At 44.8% G+C, this 22,714-nt stretch overlaps 1 protein-coding gene across 1 annotated transcript in view; it reads left to right on the top strand.

Annotated features, from left to right (window-relative positions):
- LAMC1 (laminin subunit gamma 1) overlaps positions 1 to 22,714 on the top strand; it is a 922,342-nt gene that overhangs the window by 502,465 nt on the left and 397,163 nt on the right. Inside the window, exon 8 of the mRNA XM_069641408.1 lies at positions 17,876 to 18,012. Within this exon, the coding sequence (XP_069497509.1) occupies positions 17,876 to 18,012 (137 nt within the window). The remainder of the gene's footprint in view (positions 1 to 17,875; positions 18,013 to 22,714) is intronic.

Genomic DNA, 22,714 nt, shown 5'->3' with positions numbered 1-22,714 from the left:
TTGAGGCCAATCCCGTTCCGTCCAAAACATCTACAACACTGGAAACCACTGGACCTCAAACCAAGCATCCAGCACCCCGACAATTATCCACGTAGGGGTCAGCGATGAGGCAGAGGCCTCAATTCCAGGGGTACTGCAGCCTCTGGTCAGAAATGACCTGCGGATCAAGGTCCCCTCCCCTGTCACCCCGGTCAGGGGGTGTTTAACATCTTTCCTTTTGGTATGGGAGGGGATTACTTCAGACGAGAGTTCTAAAGACTGTCACCCACGGTTACTGCGTGGAATTAGCCTGATCTCCACAGTTCAGACCGCCCAAGACAAGACGCCTGACCTCAGATCTAAGATTCCTGAAGCAAGAGGTGGAAGCACTTCTGGAAAAGGACGCCATAGAAGCCCTATTCTTCAGGGAGAGCAGGGTATTTACTCAGTGTACTTCCTTGTACCCAAAAAGGACTTCATCATGCGCCCTGTACTAGATTTGCGCCCAGCGAACAAATTTGTCAAGTCTCAAAAGTTTTGTATGGTAACTTTGCAGGAAGTAATTCCACTGTTGAAACAGGGGATTACATGACAACATTGGACATGAAAGATGCATACTTTCATATTTCAATGTTGCCGGCGCACAGAAAATACTTAAGGTTCATGATAGAGGACAAACACTATCAGTTCAAAGTACTCCCTTTTGGCATTGCTTCGGCACCAAGGGTGTTTACGAAAGTCCGGGCAGTGGCAGCAGCACACCTGCGCAGACTATCCGTCCCTGTCTAACCTCAACTCAACCACTGGCTCATAACAGGGGACTTTTACGAGACATGCCTAAGAAATACACAGAAGACAACAGACCTCCTTCAGTCTAGGATTCTCCATCAACGAGAAGAAATCCAGCTTAGACCCCAGTCAAGCCAAACAATTCCTAGGTGCTCTGATTCAGACAAAGGAGGGTCTCGTCTTCCCCTCCGAGAGGATTCAGAACATGCTTTCTCAGATCACTCAATATGTAGTCAGTTGTGAAGTGACGCTACGCAAGACAATGCGCTTGCGAGGACTGATGGCGTCATGCATTTATTTCGTTCCCCACGCGCGGCGGTGCATGCATCCCATGCAAGAGTGGCTCAACAGCCAGTGGTGTCAGGCCAGCGGACAATGGGAAGATCTGATAGTTGTCTCGCCAGCCCTCGTTCTCTCTGCAGTGGTGGTCGAGGGAAAACCTCTTGAAGGGGAAGACCTTCACCACCCCGCAATGGAAGCCACTCTCACGACAGACTCATCTCTCACGGGATGGGGGGGCTCGCCTGCTTCAGCACACAGTGCATGGAGTGTGGTCCCCTCAAGTAGCATCCAATCATATAAATCTATTGGAGCTGCTAGCGGTGTTGAAAGCACTAAAAGCCTTTCAAACACAACTACTGGAGAAGACAGTCCTGGTGCTGACACAGCACCACAGCCATGTAGTACCTAAACAAGCAGGTGGGCAACTCTCCAGGGCTATCCAAGCTGTCCCAGAACATTTGGATGTGGGCTCTCAAACACAAGATGTTCCTACTGTCCCAACACGTTCCAGGAGAACTCGGGCTTCTAGCGGACGTGCTCAGCAGAGATTTCCCACTGCCCGTAGAATACGAATGGCGTCTACACGAAGACATCATTTCCAATGTCTTCGCAGAATGGGTCTTCCCAGAGATCGACCTGTTTGCATCTCAGGAGAACGCCCAGTGCCAAGACTATGCCTCCAGGTACCCCCAGAATCGCTCCAAGGGGAACGGACTCTGGATAACATGATCAGGGAAATTTGTGTACGGTTCCCCCCACCCACCACAAACTCCCCTTCTTAACAGGGTAATGCACAAGATGCACCAGGAACCAGTTACCATGATACTGGTGGCCCCCATGTGGGGCCGCCAACCCTGGCTCGCTCATCTAATGGAGATGCCCCCTTCCCCCAGTGAAACTACCATGCCCATACAACATGTTGTCTCAGGACGGGCGGAGACCCTACACCCATGCCCACACACTCTGAACTTAGCAGCCTGGCTCCTGAGGTCATAGAGTTTGGACACCTTCAGCACCCTCGGAGATGCATGGACATACTCAGGGAAGCCAGGAAACCTAACACGCGCTATTGCTATTCCAGTGAATGGAAACGCTTTGTCATCCGGTGTAATACCAAGGGTGTCAATCCCATCGATTGCTCACCCACACACATTGTGTTGTACCTAACCCATTTGTTAGACTCCGGACTGGTCTTCAATTCTCAAAAGGTCCATCTAGCTGCTCTCTCAGCCTACATTACGTCACAACAGAAAGTTTTGTGGTGGAAAATACCAGTTAAGGCTTTTATGGAAGGGGTTAAGAGAATCCATCCCCCCCATTTTTCACCCAGCTCCTGGATGGGATCTAAATGTGGTTTTAACCAGACTCGTGGGATCTCCTTTTGAGCCAATGCATAAAGCAAGTCTAAAAGACCTTACTTGCAAGACGGCCTTCCTGGCGGCTATCACTTCTGTTAGAAGGGTTAGCAAACTACACTCCCTTTCTGTCCTAGACCCTTTTGTTGCAGTCCACAGGGATAGGGTGGTTCTGGGCACTCATCCCAGATTTGCGCCTAAATTCATCTCAAAGTTCCATGTGAACTAATCCATCAAACTATCCACTTTCTTCCAGAACCCCACTAGCATGGCCGAAAGAAGCCTACACACACTAGATGTGCGCAGTGCAGTCATGTTTTACCTGGAAAGAACAAAACCACTGAGGAAGACAAACCAGTTTTTCTCTTCAGTGGCAGCTGGTAGAGAAGGGGATCCTGTCTCTAAATCGGTTATCTCAAGGTGAATTGTCAAATGCAGCACCATGTTATACTCTTGCTAAGAGAACTGCCCTTCAAGCCTAGAGCACACACTACTCGGGGCACAGGGGCTTCCATAGCATTCATTGCAAATGTTCCGCTCGAGCCCATTTGCAAAGCGGCAACCTGGAGTTCTGTACACAATTTCCAAAATACTTGCCTAGACACTCGTTCTATATCTGATTTTCAGGTGGGACAAGCAGTATTAGAGATCTTTTCTCTACTGTTCCTTCTCATAACCCACCTCCAACTATGGGTAATGCTTGCTAGTCTATGCACTGCATGTAATTCTAAGCAGATTAAGCAACATCCGAAGACATGCATTACTCACCGTAATAGCATTTCTGATGGTTGTATCTGCTTAGATTCACATGCGCCCTCCCTACCTCCCCGATTGGTGTGGAAGGTACATAGACGTCTTACTATTTCCTCTCTTCATGTAATCACACACAATAGCCTGGGGCTCCCTCATGGCAGGAAAAAAAACAATCAGAGGGACCTTGGCGTGTGAGGGATTTTGGGTACACTACACGTCTCGATAGGGATAGTGTTACAGACACGCCTATGCTGACTTCCCCTTTCGGTCCCCGAAAGACCAGATGCAATACTCTGCGGTTACCACCGGATGTTCCACAGCATGTGAATCTAAGCAGATGCAGCCATCAGAAATGCTATTACAGTGAGTAATGCATGTCTTATCACATATTTGTTGTAGTTTGATCCTAGACAGAATGTATGTTGTGATACTGCCACGAACACGGAAAGAATTCTTGCCGACTCCGGCTTTGGCATCATTAAGGCAATCAATCTTGAACTGTAGTAATACACACGTGGGGGTGAGTGACAAGTTTCAAATGATGATTAAACGTTTTTTTACACTTTGTGTCCTGGACCATGGATAAAGAAAACTGCTACACCCTGATTCATGGAATGATTTGCGCGTAGAACGTAGATTTGCGTGCCATTCAGCCCTGAAAATCCCTGTTTGAGGTCTGGGGATTTTCGGGCAGAATGGCACGCAAATCTGCATTTTACGCGCAAATGATTCCATGAATCGGGGCTCTAGACTTTTGTTTTGCTTAGTTACCCGTACCGCATACCGTGAACATACTATAGTATGATCTGATGGCTTGGTACTAATCAGCTCAGGAATTTAGACTACTACAGGCTTCACAAGTTGATGGTGACACTGCATTGGCAGCAAGTCTCTTGTTACTTTTACTTCAGCATGCAATGAATTGAGGACATAACATAACGAGTAATATATGGTTATAGATGAGAGTACATGCATTAGACTTGCCATGGATCGACTGAAGGTTCTTTTTCCATCTTTAGATGGTGGTCAGTGTGTTAGGGAGAATTCTCAAAAATGTGCTAATTCCCTTCACCTTAGAGACCCCCAGCAACTTTGCTAGGTTTTGAGGACTTGATTTTTTTGCCTGGAAAGAGTGCAAGCCTTTTTCCCACTCTGTAATGTATTTTGATGTGTGTTTTACTCTTGTGTTCTTTTATTATGGAGTTTTAAGGTATCTCCATAGGCATCTTTTCATGTGTGTCACACATCACCGTCAGTGCAGTGACACAGGGATGTCTTTTTAGACTTCCCAAAGGTTTAAATGCCTTCTCTGGGATAAACCGTTTCCCAGAGAATGTAAGGTTAAATTGACTTCACTAGTCCTTTTAAATTCCTAGACCCAGCACACACTGTCTTCCTATAGAGTGCTGGAGGGGTTACCTAGTATCCCCTATGTCTAGAAACTCATATAGCAGTCAAATGCTAGCCTTTTCTATCGGAATGGCTGGTGGCAGTGATTTTACAACAAACTACCATGTTTCCTGACCGTGTACACCGGTAGGTAAAAATCGCGCGAGCCATCGTTTTCAAGATGGCGCCTTAAGCCCCTTTGTTCCCCCCATTTCTTTTTGGAAAGCTCCTTCTAGTGTGTGTCTCTGCGCGCCAAACCAGGTTTGTTCCCTTTGTTTCTATGCCTTTGGCGGGCTTCAGGATAGAAGACCGCTTCTGGCGCAAGAGTATCTGGGGTGGGCAAGAAGTGAGGGAGGTGCCCGAAACTCCCTGTGCTTAGTCTCCTAGGAGACCCAAATGCACTCTAGCGTGATTGGCTGGCTGACTGTCCGGCAAGGACAGCCACCCTGCTGGCGTGAGTGGCAGCTAGGCTGGAATGAAAGGGAGAAAACTGTTTAAAAGGCGAGTCTCTTGGACTTGAAAGCAGAGTTGACCACTGGAACGAAAGAACTGAAGACGAGCTGGAATAGGACGGCTGCTGCAACTCCTGGACCGTTGGTTTGCCCGGTGAAGCCCTGCTGCAGGTCCGAATTGCCAAGTTCATCTTGACTGAGAAGCCGCTTCAAGGACAACGACTTTTTCCTTTGAGTTGGTGGGACCAATCCACTCGTAAGCCACCTGGATACCGTTCTCAGAGCTGGTTAGGATTAACCAGGGGGAAGGACACCAGCTTGTGTGCTTGAATTACAGCTACATGAACTGAAGTGATTCATTTTGTCCGCGTTTTTCGACGATCCTGTGCAGTGCAGGAGTCCCCAGACGTCCTCCCTCTTGTCCCCACGACTGAGGCTCAGAAACAGAGATCTGCAGGAACTGCCAGGAACCAACATCTTCTGCTGCATCCTGTTGTTCATATTAAGGTAATGTGCCAACCCGATTGAGATAACTTGCCTCTCGCAGTGAAAGTTCATGGAACTTTCCCAACTTGCAGGCCTAATCAGCTTGTGACCCAACATATAAACCTTTTTCGTACAAACTACTTCTGAGAACTTTGGCAAATACTTTACCGTTTACTTCAAGAACTGCTCTTTCCTATCCAAGAAACTGGTCCATTGACTTTGGCCTAGGCCTATTGAACTGAATAGAGTCCTCTAGTGAACTATGACTATTTGCACTGCCTAAAAGTATTTGTGATCTATTCTGCTAACTTGTGCTTTTTTACTCGCATTGAAAGTAGCTGAAATGCCATTTTGCTCCTATTTCATGGGGGCCTAATTTGTTCAGAAACTTATTGGTTTGATATTGAGTGTGTATAATTTGCCTCCTTCGAGTGAATGTTTTCTAAATGATTGTATAATAAATTAATAAGTGTTCTACCAAGAAACCTTGAGTGTGTCTACTTGAACCACTGTGATTATAAAACCTCTGTGTAACATACTTGTACTGCTCACATTCCCTCTTGAGATAAGCCTGGATGCTCAGCTCGCTACCACAAACTGTGTAGTACAGACTTCTACCAAAGGTTGGTTTTGCTGACACCTGTAGTCCTAATTGTATGTGGTGGTCCCTGAGGGTACTGCATGCAATTCTGCTTAACACTTTGGTAACGGTTTTCTGAACTTTGATGAAAAACATTGCAACCCTGAATTACGAGAGGAAAACCTCAACCATCAGTAGAGGTATCTACTTATGTTTTATGACCTAATGTACACCTAGCAACGGACCGTACTTTGAACTACTATCTCCCCGTGAATATCGTCCACATCAACAAGTAGCAATTTAAGTCTCACTGTGGTGAGCCGCGTACCCCTTGGGGGTACTCCTATGACCATGTCACATGATTGCCTAGTTCATATCCAATCGGTTCAGCACACAGATGAGAATGGGAATGTATGCTTGACATGATGGTTTGTTATATGGGCTTTACTTTAGTGCAACTGACAGATTAGAAATTGTGAAGATATCAACAGATGTAACTGAATACAATACTGGATCTAAGGTTATTGGCACGAGTAATGAATAGTATAATACTCATAGTATCTTTTTATGGGATATTTTTCCACAGTCCAGTTAGGCTCAAGAAGAAGAGGGACCGTCCTCTAAAGGCGTCAGCCGGATATATTGGACGAATGGATAGCTTAGCAAAAAAATATTTTTCATTGTTAAATTGCTACATTTGTTTTTTTTCTATAAGACTTGTCTGAGTGTATTTTGGTAGGCCTATTGATTACAATTTGTACTACACACTTTTGAATTGAATCCTTAATTGTCTTGGACAGTATTCTACAGTGTGCAGGGGACGGGAGGATTCGAATTTTGAATCTTCATCCTTTCTCTGTTTATAGATCCTGATGATTACACTATGCCCTCACTAGATGAAGAACCACAAAGTCACTTTCCTATACTCAGACTTGGTCACAAGGGCTGCTGTAAAATGTAATATGGCACAAGAACCTACTCAAGAATTAGACTGCATAGAGGATGTATTAGAGGAGAAGAACCTGGTCCCTCCCTGCGAACCACTATTAGATGCCATAAAGAAAAGGATTAGCCCCCACTCTATTAAAACCTGCTTTCCCCAGGCCAGTGAACACTATGGTGGAGAAAAAATATAAACGCTTGCCTGCTTGACCCCAACCCCATTTATATAGGGGGCCAACTTACCCCCTGATTCATTAGTAGTAACTGCAGCTCAGAAGAGGGTAACGCTTCCATCAGCAGTCAGAGTTGTCCGCAATCTAAAGAAACCAGGTGCATATTTACTCTGGGGGGGGGGAGAGGGTGGCTGTGGCATGCAATGCTAGAATTGCACACACTATGTTGCTATTGGCTAGGTACAACAGATCCCAATGGGATGAAATGGAGAGCCTAGCCAGACACATCTGAGGAAATGTAGGGAAGATTTAAAAGGATATTAGTACATTAAAATATTCCATAAATGCTATTCTCAAAAACAGTCTAGATGCGGCAGAAACAGCTGCCCGACAAATAGTAGCAGCCATCATTAAAAGGCATCTGTGGCTGAGGAATACGGGTTTCAAGCACAAACTCTGGTTACTCTCATAGACTAACCTGGGGAAGTGGCATACCTTTTTGGCACACAGGTAGATGAAGCCCTGGAATGGACTAAAAAAGATCATGACTCACTCAAAATACTAGGACAGATTTCTGGTAGATGTGAACTCTGTTTTGAACTCATATAGGCAGCCCTTCCCGACACATCGCCTTAGACACATCCAAGTACACCCCAGACCAAGACAGGCTCAAATTGGTTCAGTCACAACAACCCACGTACACCGCACCCTCACGAAATATGTGAAGAGCGAAGACTAGGGGGTAGAATACAACCTGCTAGAGTGCCCCACTCAACCATTCAGGGCCCCTCCCGTGCATCCCCAGTAGAGGTACACATACAATCATCCACCCACGCATGTGAGGCATAATGACCGTCAGTGTTGGGCACAGAGACCCAGGGGCACTGCATCTAGCTTCTGAAGCCTCACCACAATCTACCACTGCAGGAAAGGAAAACGACAGTAGAACACAAAGACCTTCTACAGATGGAGGTTGAGGCACTACTACAAAAGGACGCCATTTAACCAGTACCACTGCAATAGGTAGATCATGGTATTCTTTATTTTCTAGTCCCCAAAAAGGGCAAAACAAAGAGACAAATACTAGACTTATGCCCAGCAGTACGTAAAACCACAAACGTTAGGGATGAACACCCTGCAGGAGGTCATCCTATTACTAAGGAAATAAAAATGCATGACCACACTAAACCTAGATACTACTTTTTGGAATAGCATCAGAACCACGTGTGTTTACGAAAGGTCTTGCAGTAGTAGTAGCAGCACACTTGCGCAGGGAGAACAAACCAGTCTATCCCCATATAGATGATTGGCTCATAACAGGCGCGACCCTGTAGTCATGCCTAGAAAACACACAAAGCAATAAGCCCATTCTACACTCTAGGTTTCACCATCAATTAAACAAAATAAAGTCAGGTGCCATCACAAAAGTAACGGTTCTTGGGTGCCATAACAGACTGAGTGAGCCCAGGCTTACCCATCGGAGGAAAGGGTGCAGGCGATCATAACACTTATCACCAAATGGCACATAGGAGAAAACTTAACAGTACAGTAAGTAATGCAACTGTTAGGCATGATGGCATTATGCAGATACATTGTCCACATGCATGGTGAGACATGCGTACACTGCAGCAGTGGCTCTCAAGCCAGTGGTCTCGGACTGAAGGAGATTGGGACAATCTAGTGGTTATAAGAAAGGCAGTCAAAAACTCTCTGCAATGGTGGATAAGGGAAAACCTATTAAAAGGAAGAGCATTAAAACAACTGCCAATCCTGATAACACTGACCCACAGATGCCCAGCACAGGGAGCATGGTCACAAAAGGAAAAGGAGTACTAAATAAACACACAAACTCCTAGCCATAAGAATGGCTCTGCTAGCCTTTCAAACAAGGTTAATCAACAATAGTGTGTCGGTCAACACAGACAACACCATCCGTTATACATAAACGGGGGGAACACACTTCATAGCGCTGTCCAAATTAGCACAGGAAATATAGAATTGGTGCATCAAGAGGCATTTATATCCAAGTACATGTTCGTGGGGAGAACTGCCCAACAGACAACCTAAGCAAGGTGTTTCAAAAAAACCACGAGTGGGATTTAAACACAAAGTACACGCAGGCAAATCTTCAGGAAAAAGGATGTTCGTAACAGCTCAGTAGAAGTGTGCCACCTTTGCATCTTGGTACCCAGAGAAAGGGTCACTAGGGAATGCACTATGAATGAATTGGTCAGGGACATTTGCTTACGCCTCACCCCTACTACGCAAGGTAGTACACAAACGTCTACACAAACATCTCTGATTTCTAATCGCACCAATGTGGGCATAACCAACCTGGTACCCATATATCCTGAGGATGGCCATACATCCAGCTATAAAGTTGCAGAGCTAACACAACTTGCTAACATAACGTCAAGGACATTTAACACACCCTTGACTGCAGACTCAGTATTTAGCAGCTTGGTTCCTGAAGTCATAGTTTGGACACTTGCATCTCCCAAGCAGATGCATGGAGATTCCAATAGAGGAAGGAAAACACAAGACTTTGCAATAAATGGGAGTGTTTTCATTTGCTGTTAAACAAAGCAAATCTACTCTATCAACTGCACACCATCCGATATAGGAATCGATCCATTACATTTGCTGTGCAAGTGCACAACTACCTGCAAGCTGCACTGGCACATATTCAAATTCATGACACAAGATCCTGCTGGAAGGTACCAGTGGTTTTAACATCCATGGAGGAGGTTAAACGTGTACTCCCACCAATGGCTCACCTAACACAAGGGTGGGACCTGAATACAGTACTTTAGACTCATGGGAACCCCCTTTGAACCCATGCGCAAGGCCTCACTGAGAGATCCAATTTATAAGGTAGCTTTCCTAATAGCAATGACATCTATTAAAAGAATAAGTTTGCTCCAAGCACTATCTGTTACAGAAACTTTCATAACCATACATAAGCACAACGTTTTAAGAACACATCCCCGATTCACACCAAAATATATATCCAAATTACACTTAATTCAATGAACTTCCTTGTCTTTTTCTCAACCCTCAGAGTAGAGCAGAAAAATAATTAAACACCCAGATGTGCGCAGGGCAGTTATGTTCTTTTTGGACAAATAAGGAAGCCAAGCCAGTTAGTCTCTTTTGCAACCAGCCAAGAGGGGGATCCCCTTTCTAATCCACCATCTCCTGATGGATTGTAAAATGCATCCAGCTTTGCTACAAACTGGATCCTAAAACACTCCCATTTACACTAAGAACTCACTCCACTTGCAGCACAGGAGGAACCTTAGCCTTCATTGCGAACTGACCTTCACAAAAAATGTGCAGAGGGGCTACATGAAGCTCAACACATACACAGAGCACTATTGTGTAGACACACATGTTAGAGTGGATTCACAAGTGGGGACAAGCAATTTTAAAACATTTTCTGCTTTTGCTACTTCTCACACTCCACCTTCTTCAGGTGCTGCTTGCTAATCTTGATTTTTTGCATTTGTAAAGCGCACCAAACGAAATAAACCGTATATCGGCGCAAATTACACAACTAAAGGTAGAAGCAAAGTTCAAGAAGAATCCCAGATGAAATGGGGACAACTACCTAAAAAGGAAAGTCTTCAGTGCTTGACGAAATTGAAGAAGTGAGCTCATGGTTCTTAGAGAAAGTGGCAACGAATTCCAAAACCTGGGACCATAGACGGAAAATCTTCTGTCACCTCTGGTTCTGGAAGCCGAGTGAGGAATGGTTAAAAGGTGTCTATCACAAGATCGCAATTGTCTCGTGGGTTGATATGGCTGTATTAGCTCTTGTAAATACAAGGGAGCCATGCCATTAACACATTTATAGACAATACATGCTGTCTTAAATTTGATGGGATCATCGACTGATAGCCAGTGCAACTTTCGGCGAAAAGGTGAAACATGATCAGTTTGCTTCAGTCTAAATATCAATCTGATGGCCGCATTTTGCGCCCTCTGAAGCCGCTGAAGCTGTTTGATAGGAATACCCAACAATTGACTTTTGCAATAGTCTAAGTGGGCACTAGTAAGAGCTCCTACCACAGATGCATGATCTTTAGTTGGTATGTAGGGAAGTGCTTGACGTAGCATTCGGACGACGAAGTGTACTGCTTTGGTCTTAGCTCCCACCTGGGTTTCACAGCCCAGGTCTTCTTGCCACATGCAGCCCACATTTTCTACTTTAGATACAAATTTTAAACTCATGCCCAGAAGTGATGGAATAGGCAGCTTCTTGGCTGCTAACAACTGATTTTTTTGGTCCAAATCAATTCAGTTTTAGCAGCATTAAGTTGAAAGTAATTCTTGGACATCCAGCTGCCTATTTCCTCCAGGCAGAGCCCCAATTTGTTAAAAGCTTCCTGAAAATTGCCAATTCGTATGAAGATCTGGGTGTCCTCAGCATATGAGTGAAAATTCAACCCATAGCGTCTCAGAATCTCAAGTAGTGGCCGAATATACAGATTAAACAGTGGCGACAGGGAGGATCCCTGCGGGACCCCACAGCTCAAGCAAATAAGGTCCGATAGGAACTCCCCCACTCTCACCCGCTGCTGACGGTTGGTCAAAAAAGACCTAAACCACCTCTGTGCTAAATCAGATACTCTTCCAACCTCCTGCAGGCGGTCCAGAAGAATTTGATGATTCACTGTATCAAAGGCCGCGGACAGATCCAACATGACCAGGAGGGTAAGCTCCCCTTGGTCCGCAGCCTTTAACAGTTCGTCCTGTACTACCAACAAGGCAGTCTCAGTTCCATATTTTGGACGAAAACCAGACTGAAATTTGTCCAACAATAATTCATGTTCGACAAATTTCTGAAGCTGGTTGGTAACCTTTTCAAGTACCTTAGCTGGCCATGGTAAGCCTGCAATAGGACGATAGTTTTGCAGCACCTCAACATCCAATGAAGGTTTCTTCAGTAAAGGTGAGACAATTGATAATTTCAGGCTCTCTGGAACGATCCCTTCCTGTAATGACTTATTAACAAAGGTGGTAATGAATGGCGTAAGATCATATGCCAGCTTCTTTGCTACATAAACTGGCAAAGGAGAGAGAGAATCAATTGTAGGTTTAAGGGCGCTAATAAGTGGGAAAATGTCTTCTTCGGTGACTGGGTGAAAATCAAAAACAGATGGTGAAATCAGATTTGGTAAGATGTTTACTTCTGTCACTTGTAGTGCTGATAAATTTGCAGGAGCTGTTTGTTCGATTTCTAACCTTATTCGCTCGATCTTATCTATAAAGAAAGAGTTAAAGAGATTAGCTCGTGCTGCAGAGGAACAGACACTGCATTTTTGCAAATAGGATTACAAAAATTAGATATAATGGAGAATAGTTCTCTCGATTGGTTATTAGCAGATTGTAGTTTTTTTTTTTCCCAGGAAGTCTTTCTTGGCAAAAAAGATGGCCAGCTTATATCCTGACAAGGCATTTTTGGCCAGAATTTTGTTCTCCGGAGTTGGCCTCTTGAGCCAGATCTGGTTTGACCTGCATAGCAATGTGAATCTATGCATAGCATGTGAATTTAAGCTGATTCGCAATCTCCAGAAGACAAATCTTACTTACCCTCTAATCGTCTTTCTGTAGCTTGTATCTGCTTGGTCACGTGCCCACCCTAGCTCCCCTCAAGAAAGAAGGGGAACACTGGGTGCAAAAATATCACCAAGTTGCAGTAAAAATAACCTACGCGGGGGAGGGAGGTAGGGAATCAAAGGACGTTGACGCATGTAGGATTGTGGGTCCATATACATCTAGGATATGGATAGTGTTACAGGAATTGCCCCAACTGATGTCTAGTTTTTCGATTTGGAAAAAGATGTTATTTTATCTTATACCGTGCCAAAGCCCGTAGGCATCCAGGCGCCGAGAGACAGAATATGCAGGCTACCTCTAGAGAGAGAGAAATACTAATGGAAGAGATAGGTCTTCAACTGTTTCCTAAAGGAGAATAGATCCTCGGTCTTACGCAATGTAGCCGGTAACGCATTCCAGGCCTTAGCGCCTTGGATATGAAATGCTCTGCCAAGCCCGCGGGATCGTTTCACACGATGTTGGACTAGTAAGAGATCTTCCGCTGATCTGAGTCTTCTTGAGGGTTGGTAAACACTTATAACATCCTTCAAATAGATTGGTACAGTCCCAAAGACGCATTTGTGACAGATGGTAAGTAGCTTAAACCGAATTCAGGCCTCAACCGGAAGCCAGTGCAGTTTTTCCCTAGCAGCAGTAATTGGTTCTGAATATTTCATCTGGTAGATGATGCGAATAGCTTTATTTTGTACCTTTTGGGAGTTCAAGGATGTTGGCTTTACTTGCCCCACATAGGAGAGCATTACAAAAATCCATGCGTGGTAGAATAACAGCTCTCACCAGTTTAGTACTGTTTTCAATGGAAACGAGTGGGGCAACCTGTCTGAGCACTTTAAGATGGTAGTTAGTGCTCTTTGAGATGGCAGCGACGTGAGCTTCACAGTCTAAGCTACTCTTCATGAAGGTACCTAACGTTTTAACTTTCTGTACAACTTTTATATCACTACCATCAATCCTGAAACCTGAGTACGCCTGGTCCAGTTTAGTTAGTCGCTGACGGGGTCCGAATAGCATGAGCTCAGTCTTTGAGGCATTAAGGCAGAGCCAGTTTGTAGACATCCACTTTTTTATCAGTTGATACACCATATCTACCAAATTTTGGTCTGTCATGATTACCAGTGATGTCAAGGACCAATTGGAAGTCATCCGCATAATTACAAAAGAAAATCTGAAAGAATTCCAATTCATTACAGAGAGGGAGGATGTAAATGTTAAACAATAAATGGGAGAGACAGGCCCCCTGTGGAACTCCACAGGTCAACAGTTGAGGTTCCGAGGCACAGTCCCCCCAGTATACCTGCCATCGACGACCCTCTAGAAATGATCTTAGCCAGTCTATGGCATTTGCAGAGAGGCCCCCGACTGACTGCATTCTATCAAGAAGTATGTTATGGTCAAGCAGGTCGAATGCTGCCGATGGGTCCAACAGCATCAGCAGCTCCGACCTGCTTTCTTCTAGCTTAGAAGCATGAAAGTCTGCAGATCCAGGAGGGCAGTCTCAGTGCCATGGTGGCTTCTAAAGCCTGACTGTTTAGTATGAAGTATATCAGCCATCAATACATAGTCCTGCAATTGGATGGTTGCAACCTTGTCTATAGGTTTAAGTAGAAACAGGGTATTCGTAATTGGCCTTAAATTGGCTGCATCAGAGGGATCCAGTCCAGCTTTTTTTAGTAGAGGTGAAACTGCAACATTTTTCAGTGGCTGAGGGATTTTGCCTGACCGAAAAGAGGCATTTGTGAATCTACAAAGGAAAAGGTGCGAATTGCTCTTTGTTCTCCAAGATGATTTTGGATGGAAGAAGTTCACCTGGGCAGTTGGTAGGCCACATAGATTTCATAATATTAATCATTTCTACTACAGTGGTTTCCTTAAAGGTGAAACAAACTGCGGATTCAGTTTTAGTGACAGTATTGGGCATAGAATTTTGTTTAGTATCAATTAGTTTAGCATCAGATTGTGATATCTTACTGGACAGCAATATAGTCTTAGCTGTAGGCAATGGGAGAGTCAGAGTTTCCTGCTTAATTTTATCTTGGGCTTTGCGTAATTTATCTGCAAAAGCTTTCTGCACACGATTGCAGTCCTCAATAGTGGGTTTAATAGTGGAACCACAAGCGGTGGGTTTTTCCCAAGATCTGAAGAGGCGAAAAAATTCTTTAGTCTGATCACCTGCAGAATTAATTTGATTATAATAAGTTTTCTTGGCCTCGAATTGCTAATTTGTACTGCTTCTCTTTTAGCTTCCAGTCCGACAAGTTGGCCATGGAACCATCTTTACGCCAAATATGTTCAGCCTGCCTTTTACTTGCTCTGAGATCAACCAGAGAAGGAGAGAACCATTTCTGGCGATTGGGTAAATCCCTGACCAACTTATCTTTCATCGGAGCGAATTGATCAAGCATATCAGAGGTCAGTTTATTATAATCTATTAATGACTCAGGATCATCGGTATCCTTAGTTAAGGTCATCAAAGAATGTAGGTAATCAGCTAGGACAGGTGTGGTTGGTTATATTTTTTAAATTTCGGACTCTAACTGGATGCATGGGGACATGCACTCTGCGTGCAAGGGCTGGAAGCCGTAAAGCACAGGTGACGAAGAAATGATCGGACCAAATACATGGTGTGGTCAAATTATCTTCGACAAATATGTTACTGCTACCAACCCAGTCCAAGATGTGGCCCTTATTGTGAGTAGGGTCAACATTATGGATTGTGATGTGGTAGTTAGCCAGCATTTTTCTCTAATGACAAGGCTTCCTTGTCTCTCCTGTCACCTTTCCAGCGGTTGAAATCACCCAAGATGACCAGGCCAGTATTGGAGGTTAGAATAGGCGAGATGAGATATAACTAAATCTTAATTAAATCTAACAGAAACCTCAGGAGGTCTATGAAGAACCAAATTTAAGGTACAATTGGGGTTGGATGTCATCTTAATGTGTATCATGTCACCTAGATGTAGTTTAGTTTTATTTGTAGTGCGCAGCCGAACCTTCGGGTAACTGGGCGCATTAACTTAGGAGCAGCAATGTTACAGATAGTTGCACCTACAGTCAAGGTCATAGGGTGAAACAAATACAATCTGAGTGAGTGACCTAGTTACGCAGTGGGCAACAGTCGGACATATGAAGGGTGCAGGATACATATGTCTAAGAATTGTAAGCGTAAGTATAATGTTCGGACACATGATTTAGCTAATACTCAAATCAACCATTAGATGGCGGATTAGGCATAGCATGTGACTCTAAGCTGATGCAAAGTACAGAAAGACAGTTACTGGGTAATAGTTTTCAGACTTTGCATTAGCCCCTTATTCTGTAGCATCAGCAGAACAAGTGTAATATGTATTCAGCATGGCTTTAAATGGTACTAATATTCTATTTCTTGGTCTATAACAATGTCTTGGGGCAGGTACTTTCCCCCAAACCTACTTCTATAATGTTTGACAATAAGTGGAACAAAGATAGTAGGCAGTCCTGGTTCCTGGGCAAAATGCAGTTAAGTCCCAGTTCTATACTACATTTACGGATTTGGCTCCATGCAGGCCCATGCAAAACCAGAGGAGACTCCAAGGAATTCTTTCAAAGGTGGGTTTGAGAACCAGAAACCCCAGAAGAAGTTTCAGCACAGGAAGATACCCAATGTTATCTAGAAATGCAGTAGAGACTCACTTCAAGAAAGTCTGGACTCAGGGCCAGGAGGACCTCTGAGTAACGAGACTAGCCCACCACCCAGGACCAAGAACATCTGTTTCCAGCATGTCAGTTCCAAGAAAATGAAAGTGAGTTCTGGATTTACCTAGGTGCGTGGTGTAGATTATCTGGTTCCCAGGTACTTTACCTGGGCCCACAATTGCCTCCACGACATGAAAGAATGACCATCCCACGAGGGAGCCCTCAAGCTTGAAGCAAACATGTTGCTGAGGAAGACACAAGTATGGTGATGGAATCTAGCAATGTCAATTCCAGTAGCTCAGTGGGTAAATGGAAACAGCAATCCTGCAGAAGACAATCTCAGCACTGAGCTGGACATCTAGCAGCAGAAAAAACAAACTGGTGATGAGCCTAGGACACAGCAGCCTGCCAGTATGGCCGTATGTGGTCCTAAAATTGCAGCAATGGCGGGAAATCCTCTTAACAGGTAAGTAAATCGCTCCTTCTGAAATGTTCAACAAAACTAGCGGTAAGGTACAGGAATTGCCGTTAATTACCACCACTTGGAGGTACTGGCCAAAGCCAGCCCACAAATTCTATTGCGGGTTTGTGGTGGAGGAGAGTGGTGTGGGACAACCTGGGCAGGTGGCCAATCTATTTGGTTGGCCCTAGAACTGCCACTCAACCCGGACAACATCCCGAGTGTCTAATGGGAAAGCGCATAGACCAATACTGGTCTAAAGAAGTAAAGATCAATATGGAGGCTACCATGTGGGCTCACAGTAAACCCATGTGTACAAAACGACCATTTTAGGCCTTTATCATGGATCCCTAGAATAAGAAACCCCCAGAAACAAAATGGCTGTTCAAAGAACTAAAAAAAATATTTCTATTCCAATTTCTACAAAAAAGGTACATGGGGCCAACTAAATTGCAGCGATCGCCAGCCTACTTCCTAACACTAATATAGGGTGGAATAATTAAGCTGAGGCTAAAATGGGGGTGCTTATAGGACTGAACCTTGAGCCAAATACGGTTGCAATGACGGAGGGACTTCAGCAGAAGCCCCACTCACTACAAAAACTTGTTGGTGAACTAAGAATAAAAATAGGAAAAAAAAGAAAGGGTTAGGGGCCCTAAAACGTGGGTATAGAATCCCAAAAATGGAAATTGTCTTAACACTGGTCATAATTTTGACACTTGATGTGACCTGCAGTATCTGGTATATTCATTTGCACCAATGAGCCTTGCTGTTGCTTCTTGAAAATGTTGTATTAAATTGTGATTTTTATTTTTGTTTCTGTGATTAATTGAAACAAAGGTCAATTTGCAGGTTTCTGGGATTAGTTGTTTGAAATGGGGCACGCGCTACAGTATTCTTCTGCTGTTAGTTAAATCCCTGCACTTCTCCTTCATGCACAGGTGTAAACCTGGGTTCTTTAATCTGGACTCCACAAACACTCGTGGTTGCACTCCCTGTTTCTGCTTTGGACACTCCTCTGTATGCACCAATGCAGAAGGATTCAGCCTTCACACCATCTCCTCAACTTTTCAGATTGGTAAGCAACTATAACAATATTATTGATTTGGTTTGTGTTTCTTCTACATCTCATTGTAAACGTTCCATATGTAACTTTCATATGATTTTCCTCATGTTTGACTGTGAATCCTCTGAGATTTTTTATTTTTACCCTCTGTTTACAGGCCCTCTCAAGCCCCTGCTCTGCCACCATCCCAGTGTGTCCATCCAGAGGGTCACTGGCATTGTAACGGAGTGTGTCCCCTGGCAGACTTTTCGGTCAGAGTGCCCTAAAGACGAACCCTGTAATCTGTTTCCCCATGCAAGCCCCCATGCATGGCTCCTTGTGCAACTCACTGGCTGATGACACGGCTACTTTGTGTTTACAAGGCAGCCTGTTGCAGCAGCCATGTTCTGGTCAGAAACAAAGGCTTGTCTGCAGGTTGTACTAGCTTTTTCCTTGCAGGTCTTCGTTAAAATGCCCACTTGGGTTTAAAAATTCTTTGGCCTTCTGTTAGGAAGGATTTCTCTTTTAGGCAACTTTCCCTCCATATTCTATGGACCCCCAAAAATATGGCTTTTGTTTTATACCTTGTCCTGACTTTTTGCAGTGAAGTGAAGTCTTCAGCCTTACTTCACTGGCCTTTTCCTCATTTATTATGGGGGACTGTCTAGTCCTTCAGACTGTTGGTACTGGGAAACTAGGTTTCCCTTTTTGTTTTTCCACTTATCTGTTTGGGTAGCTTTTTTTATATTGCACAAAGCATCTTTCAATGCAGTGCAATGGGGATACTTTTGTATCACCCTAGACTTACACCCAATTATTTGTGGTTATTTTTAAATGTGGCTAAAGACATTTGGTGGCAGCAGTTACATTTGTATCATTTTTGCTGTATTTTTAGTTGTCTGACTCGTGTTTACCGCATTTTGGCTACCAACTTTGGTTTGTGCCTTAAAATGGCCATGCCATGAGGTTTTTCGCTTGTTCCTTGGCCATTTTGTTCCTTGGTCATCTCAGGTCAGGAATTCCCTTTTATGGTCCTGCAGTTGCCCGGAAAAGCTTCTGTTTTCGTGGGCTAGTGCATGCCCTTTGTGTGTGGACAAAGGAAGTGGGCTGGAACTGTCTGGTCCCAGTCCACTGGTGCGGGTGTGTCTAGTGTCCATGCATTAGTCAGCTCCACAGTAGTCTCCGATTGGACCACTGCTGGTGTGCATGTGTGGGGCAGATCATCCAATTGGAGGGCTAGGCTTGATCACTCACCTGAATTTGAAATAAGAAGGGAAGTCCTGCAGCCATTCCAACAGATGCGAAGAAGAGCCAAGGATCCTGTGCAGCTGACGGAAGACCAACAGACGAATACTGAAGAGGTCTGGCAACCATTTTTTCTGCTGTCCTGGTGAACCCCTGCTGGACTACGTGATCTCAAAAGACCCTTGTTGGTGCTGCAACCCCTTCTCACCCCCTGGACCACCCGGTGCACTGACCAGCTCGGTTTTGGGCTACTGTGCTAAGTGGTGCCGTTGAACGGTTTAACCCACTTAGGTTGTCTCCAGCTAGTCTTACAAGTCACCTTCCTGACCAATTTTAGCATCCCAGCATTGATGGTCCTGTTCTGGAAGGCTTCCTTCAATTGTGACTACTGAGATGTCTGCTGTCGTCCGTGTTCGGTGACTGTTGCTGGAACTGGCCATCCTCCATCTGTTAGTGTCCTGAAGAATCCTGCATCTGTGCCTGCTGCTTTTCGCCCTTGGAAAGGGTTGCGCTCAGCTCCTGGAACCGACCTGAACATTGCTTGCACTTGCAGCTCTTGGGCATCTTCCACTGGAACCAACAATGGGGAAACCTACCTCCAGCAACCCCCATTCGACCTTCCAGCTACTTTGGGAAAATAAGAGTAAGGGCAGTGAGTAGTCTCAACACTTACCGGTGCCCCCATCTGCTCAATTATGACATTTGTGAAAAACTTTGAATTATATTCCATTCTATGGATTTTCAAACGTCTTTTGAGAAAAGTGCTCTAGAAGCTAGCAAAAGTAATTTACTTTGAAAGTCTTCTGCAACAATGTTCACACCCACAGGAACAACTTTATCGCAACGTCTTAAGGTACTTGTTAGGCAAGATTGTATGTAGTAAACATGTGAGAGACTACACCAGCCTTGTCCTCTTGGCAATAGGTAACCCAACCTTTGGTATAGGCCTGTACTACCCAAGTTGGTAGAGTGAGCAGACGGGCTTATCTCAAGAGGGGTCAATGTGAGCTGTAGGGTTGTAACATAGAGATTCACAGTGACATGTATTCAAATAACACTTATATTCAAGTTGTCTAGATTAAATAATTATTTATTAATGTATCAGTCAGTTTTAAAATAAGTCTTCTTTAGAAGGGAGCAATATCCAACACTTAAAATACACTTCAGAATACACTCCTTCAGGTCAATAAAGTAGATGCCCTTTTGGGATGGCACACAAAATTTCCTATATCCTGAATTGACTTCAATAGTTCGGACACTGTGGACATTGATATCACCTTTCACACTTAAAAGGTAATACTGAAGTTATGGCAAAAAGGCAAAGGTTAGGGAAGGAAACCGGTTCGCGGTAGTGGTGAAAACGTGGTATCCCGGTTGCCGGGGTGCTTGGCACAGGCAAGGCGGCCACGCGATGCTCCAGGAAGGCGAAAAGAAGGTAGACTGGTTATCCCCACCAGTCGAAGGAAGAAGACTCTCCGGACTGGAGATCTCCTCTGTCGTCGGGAAAAGTGGTGAGACGGTTCAGCAGGGCTCCACCGGTGGTGTCGTCGTTGCAGGTCAGCTCAGCTTCTCCCTCCTCGGATTCTTAGGTCCTGTGGCGACTTCTGAAGTTCCAGTCCCTAAAGCCCTGCTTTTATGCAGCAAACCCCCATTCATTCAGCCTAGCTGTCAATCAAACATGCTAAGTGGTGAGCCGGGCGGCTCACCACTTGGGCCAATCACACAAGAGTGCGACTTGAGTTGTCAAGGCAACTCAGTCCAGGGTGCCTAAACCCCCTTCCACACCACCTGTGGTACCACTTTTGGAGGCTTCTGTGGAGAAGCCCGCCAAAAAGTAGAACAAAGGGCTAGACTTGGGTTGGAGTCACAGAAGAGAACACAAACGCCATTTTAGAATAGAGTTCTTGCAAAAAATACCAACTGGTGAATTAATATTAAATAAACCGGCGGTATGTTCGAGGCTATAACAATTAAATAATTAAAGTTGGTAGCCTCGAACAATGGGAAAATCCCATAGAGATATATTTGCGGTCGAATATAAAAAGTAGTATCCACTGCCACAACTCGATCGGGGGGTGGAGGGGGGTTGGAGACGTGCCCCCTCGAACAGACCCCGGGGCAATCGAATTGCCCCGACCAGTACGTCCACAATAGGATGGTTTGTGCTGGTTTCTGTTCATAATTTGGGACTAGCAAAGCCAATGGTGACTTTACATGCCCTGGGAGACAGTAGTCAGTCCCAGGGTATGCAGTCTATGTTGGGGGATCTCTACGACACCCCTGGGTTACGGCACGTAGGGTGCTGTGTAACCCACATCAAAAAAACATGAGACCCTATGGAGTAAAAGACCCCATAGCCCATAAAACACATGGAAGGTTAAAGGAACACCTCAAATCATGTCTAAGAGTGGGAACAAAAGAATCTCACTCTTAGCAGGAGAGAAAAAAATAAACCCCAAAAATCCAGCAAAGCTGCTGGGGGACTCACTAGGTTTTGGGAAATTAGCCTTACAGAGAATTCTCCTTAACACCCAGCACTCCACCTAAGATGGTGTGTGCTGGACCTACAAAGAAAAGGCAAGTAAAGTCAATTCCACTTTACTAGTCTTGGGAACAGCAGTTCACACAAAAGGTATTTAAACCTTATGAGAAATCTAAAGGATTTCTCTGTGACACTGCACAACAAAGGAACCTTTTTTATATTACCCTCACTACTTTAAATGGCTGGTGGCAGTGGTTTAATTTTCCTTCCATTGTTCGTTTTTAACGCAGGCTGAATCCTCAGCTGCAGTAATGCACCCATGGGTGCCCATTTTGTCAAAATGGCCCCAGTCATCTTTTTTCACCATTTCTTACTTGTTAGGTATTTCTTGGGTTTTGCCCTTTTTGTTCTTTTTGCCTTTGGAGGGCTTCAGTGCTGAAATCCGCCTCTAGCTCCAGTGTGTCTGGCAGGGCAGGAAGCGAGGGAGTTGTCCGAAACTCCCTGTGCTTAGTCGCCTTGGTTACCTGAATACACCTAATGCTGATTGGCTGGCTGTCCGTCCTTGCAGGACAGCCACCCTGCAGTGAGTGACAGCTAGGCTGTGCATGAATGGGAGAAACCTGCATAAAAGGCGAGGTCTCTTGAACAGAAGGCAGTCTACCACTGGAAGAAGCATCCGATGAAAGAACTTGGTAGAGAAGCTTGCTGTACCCTCCTGGACCGTTGAACTGCCCGGTGAAGCACAGCTGTAGTGCTGAAGCTCCAATTTCGTATCGACTAGAGAAGCCCGGAACGGATGACTTCTTCCCTTGAGATGGTGGGACCAACTGACCCCAAGACTAACTTGCCTGGAAGCCCTCTACCTGCTGGCTGTACTTCCAAGTACTAGGGGTCAGGAAAACCAGAATCGAGTGCATTGTCTTTAAGGCGGACCCGAGCTCCAGGAAGATCCCGAGGGCCCTCCCGAAGCAGGACGACCCAAGCATGAGCCACCTCAACAGAGTGCTG

The sequence above is a fragment of the Ambystoma mexicanum genome, chromosome 1q (assembly GCF_040938575.1).
Source record: "Ambystoma mexicanum isolate Mex_15411 chromosome 1q, UKY_AmexF1_1, whole genome shotgun sequence".
NCBI classification, from domain to species: domain Eukaryota; kingdom Metazoa; phylum Chordata; class Amphibia; order Caudata; family Ambystomatidae; genus Ambystoma; species Ambystoma mexicanum.
This window is presented reverse-complemented; position numbering and strand designations above follow the sequence as displayed.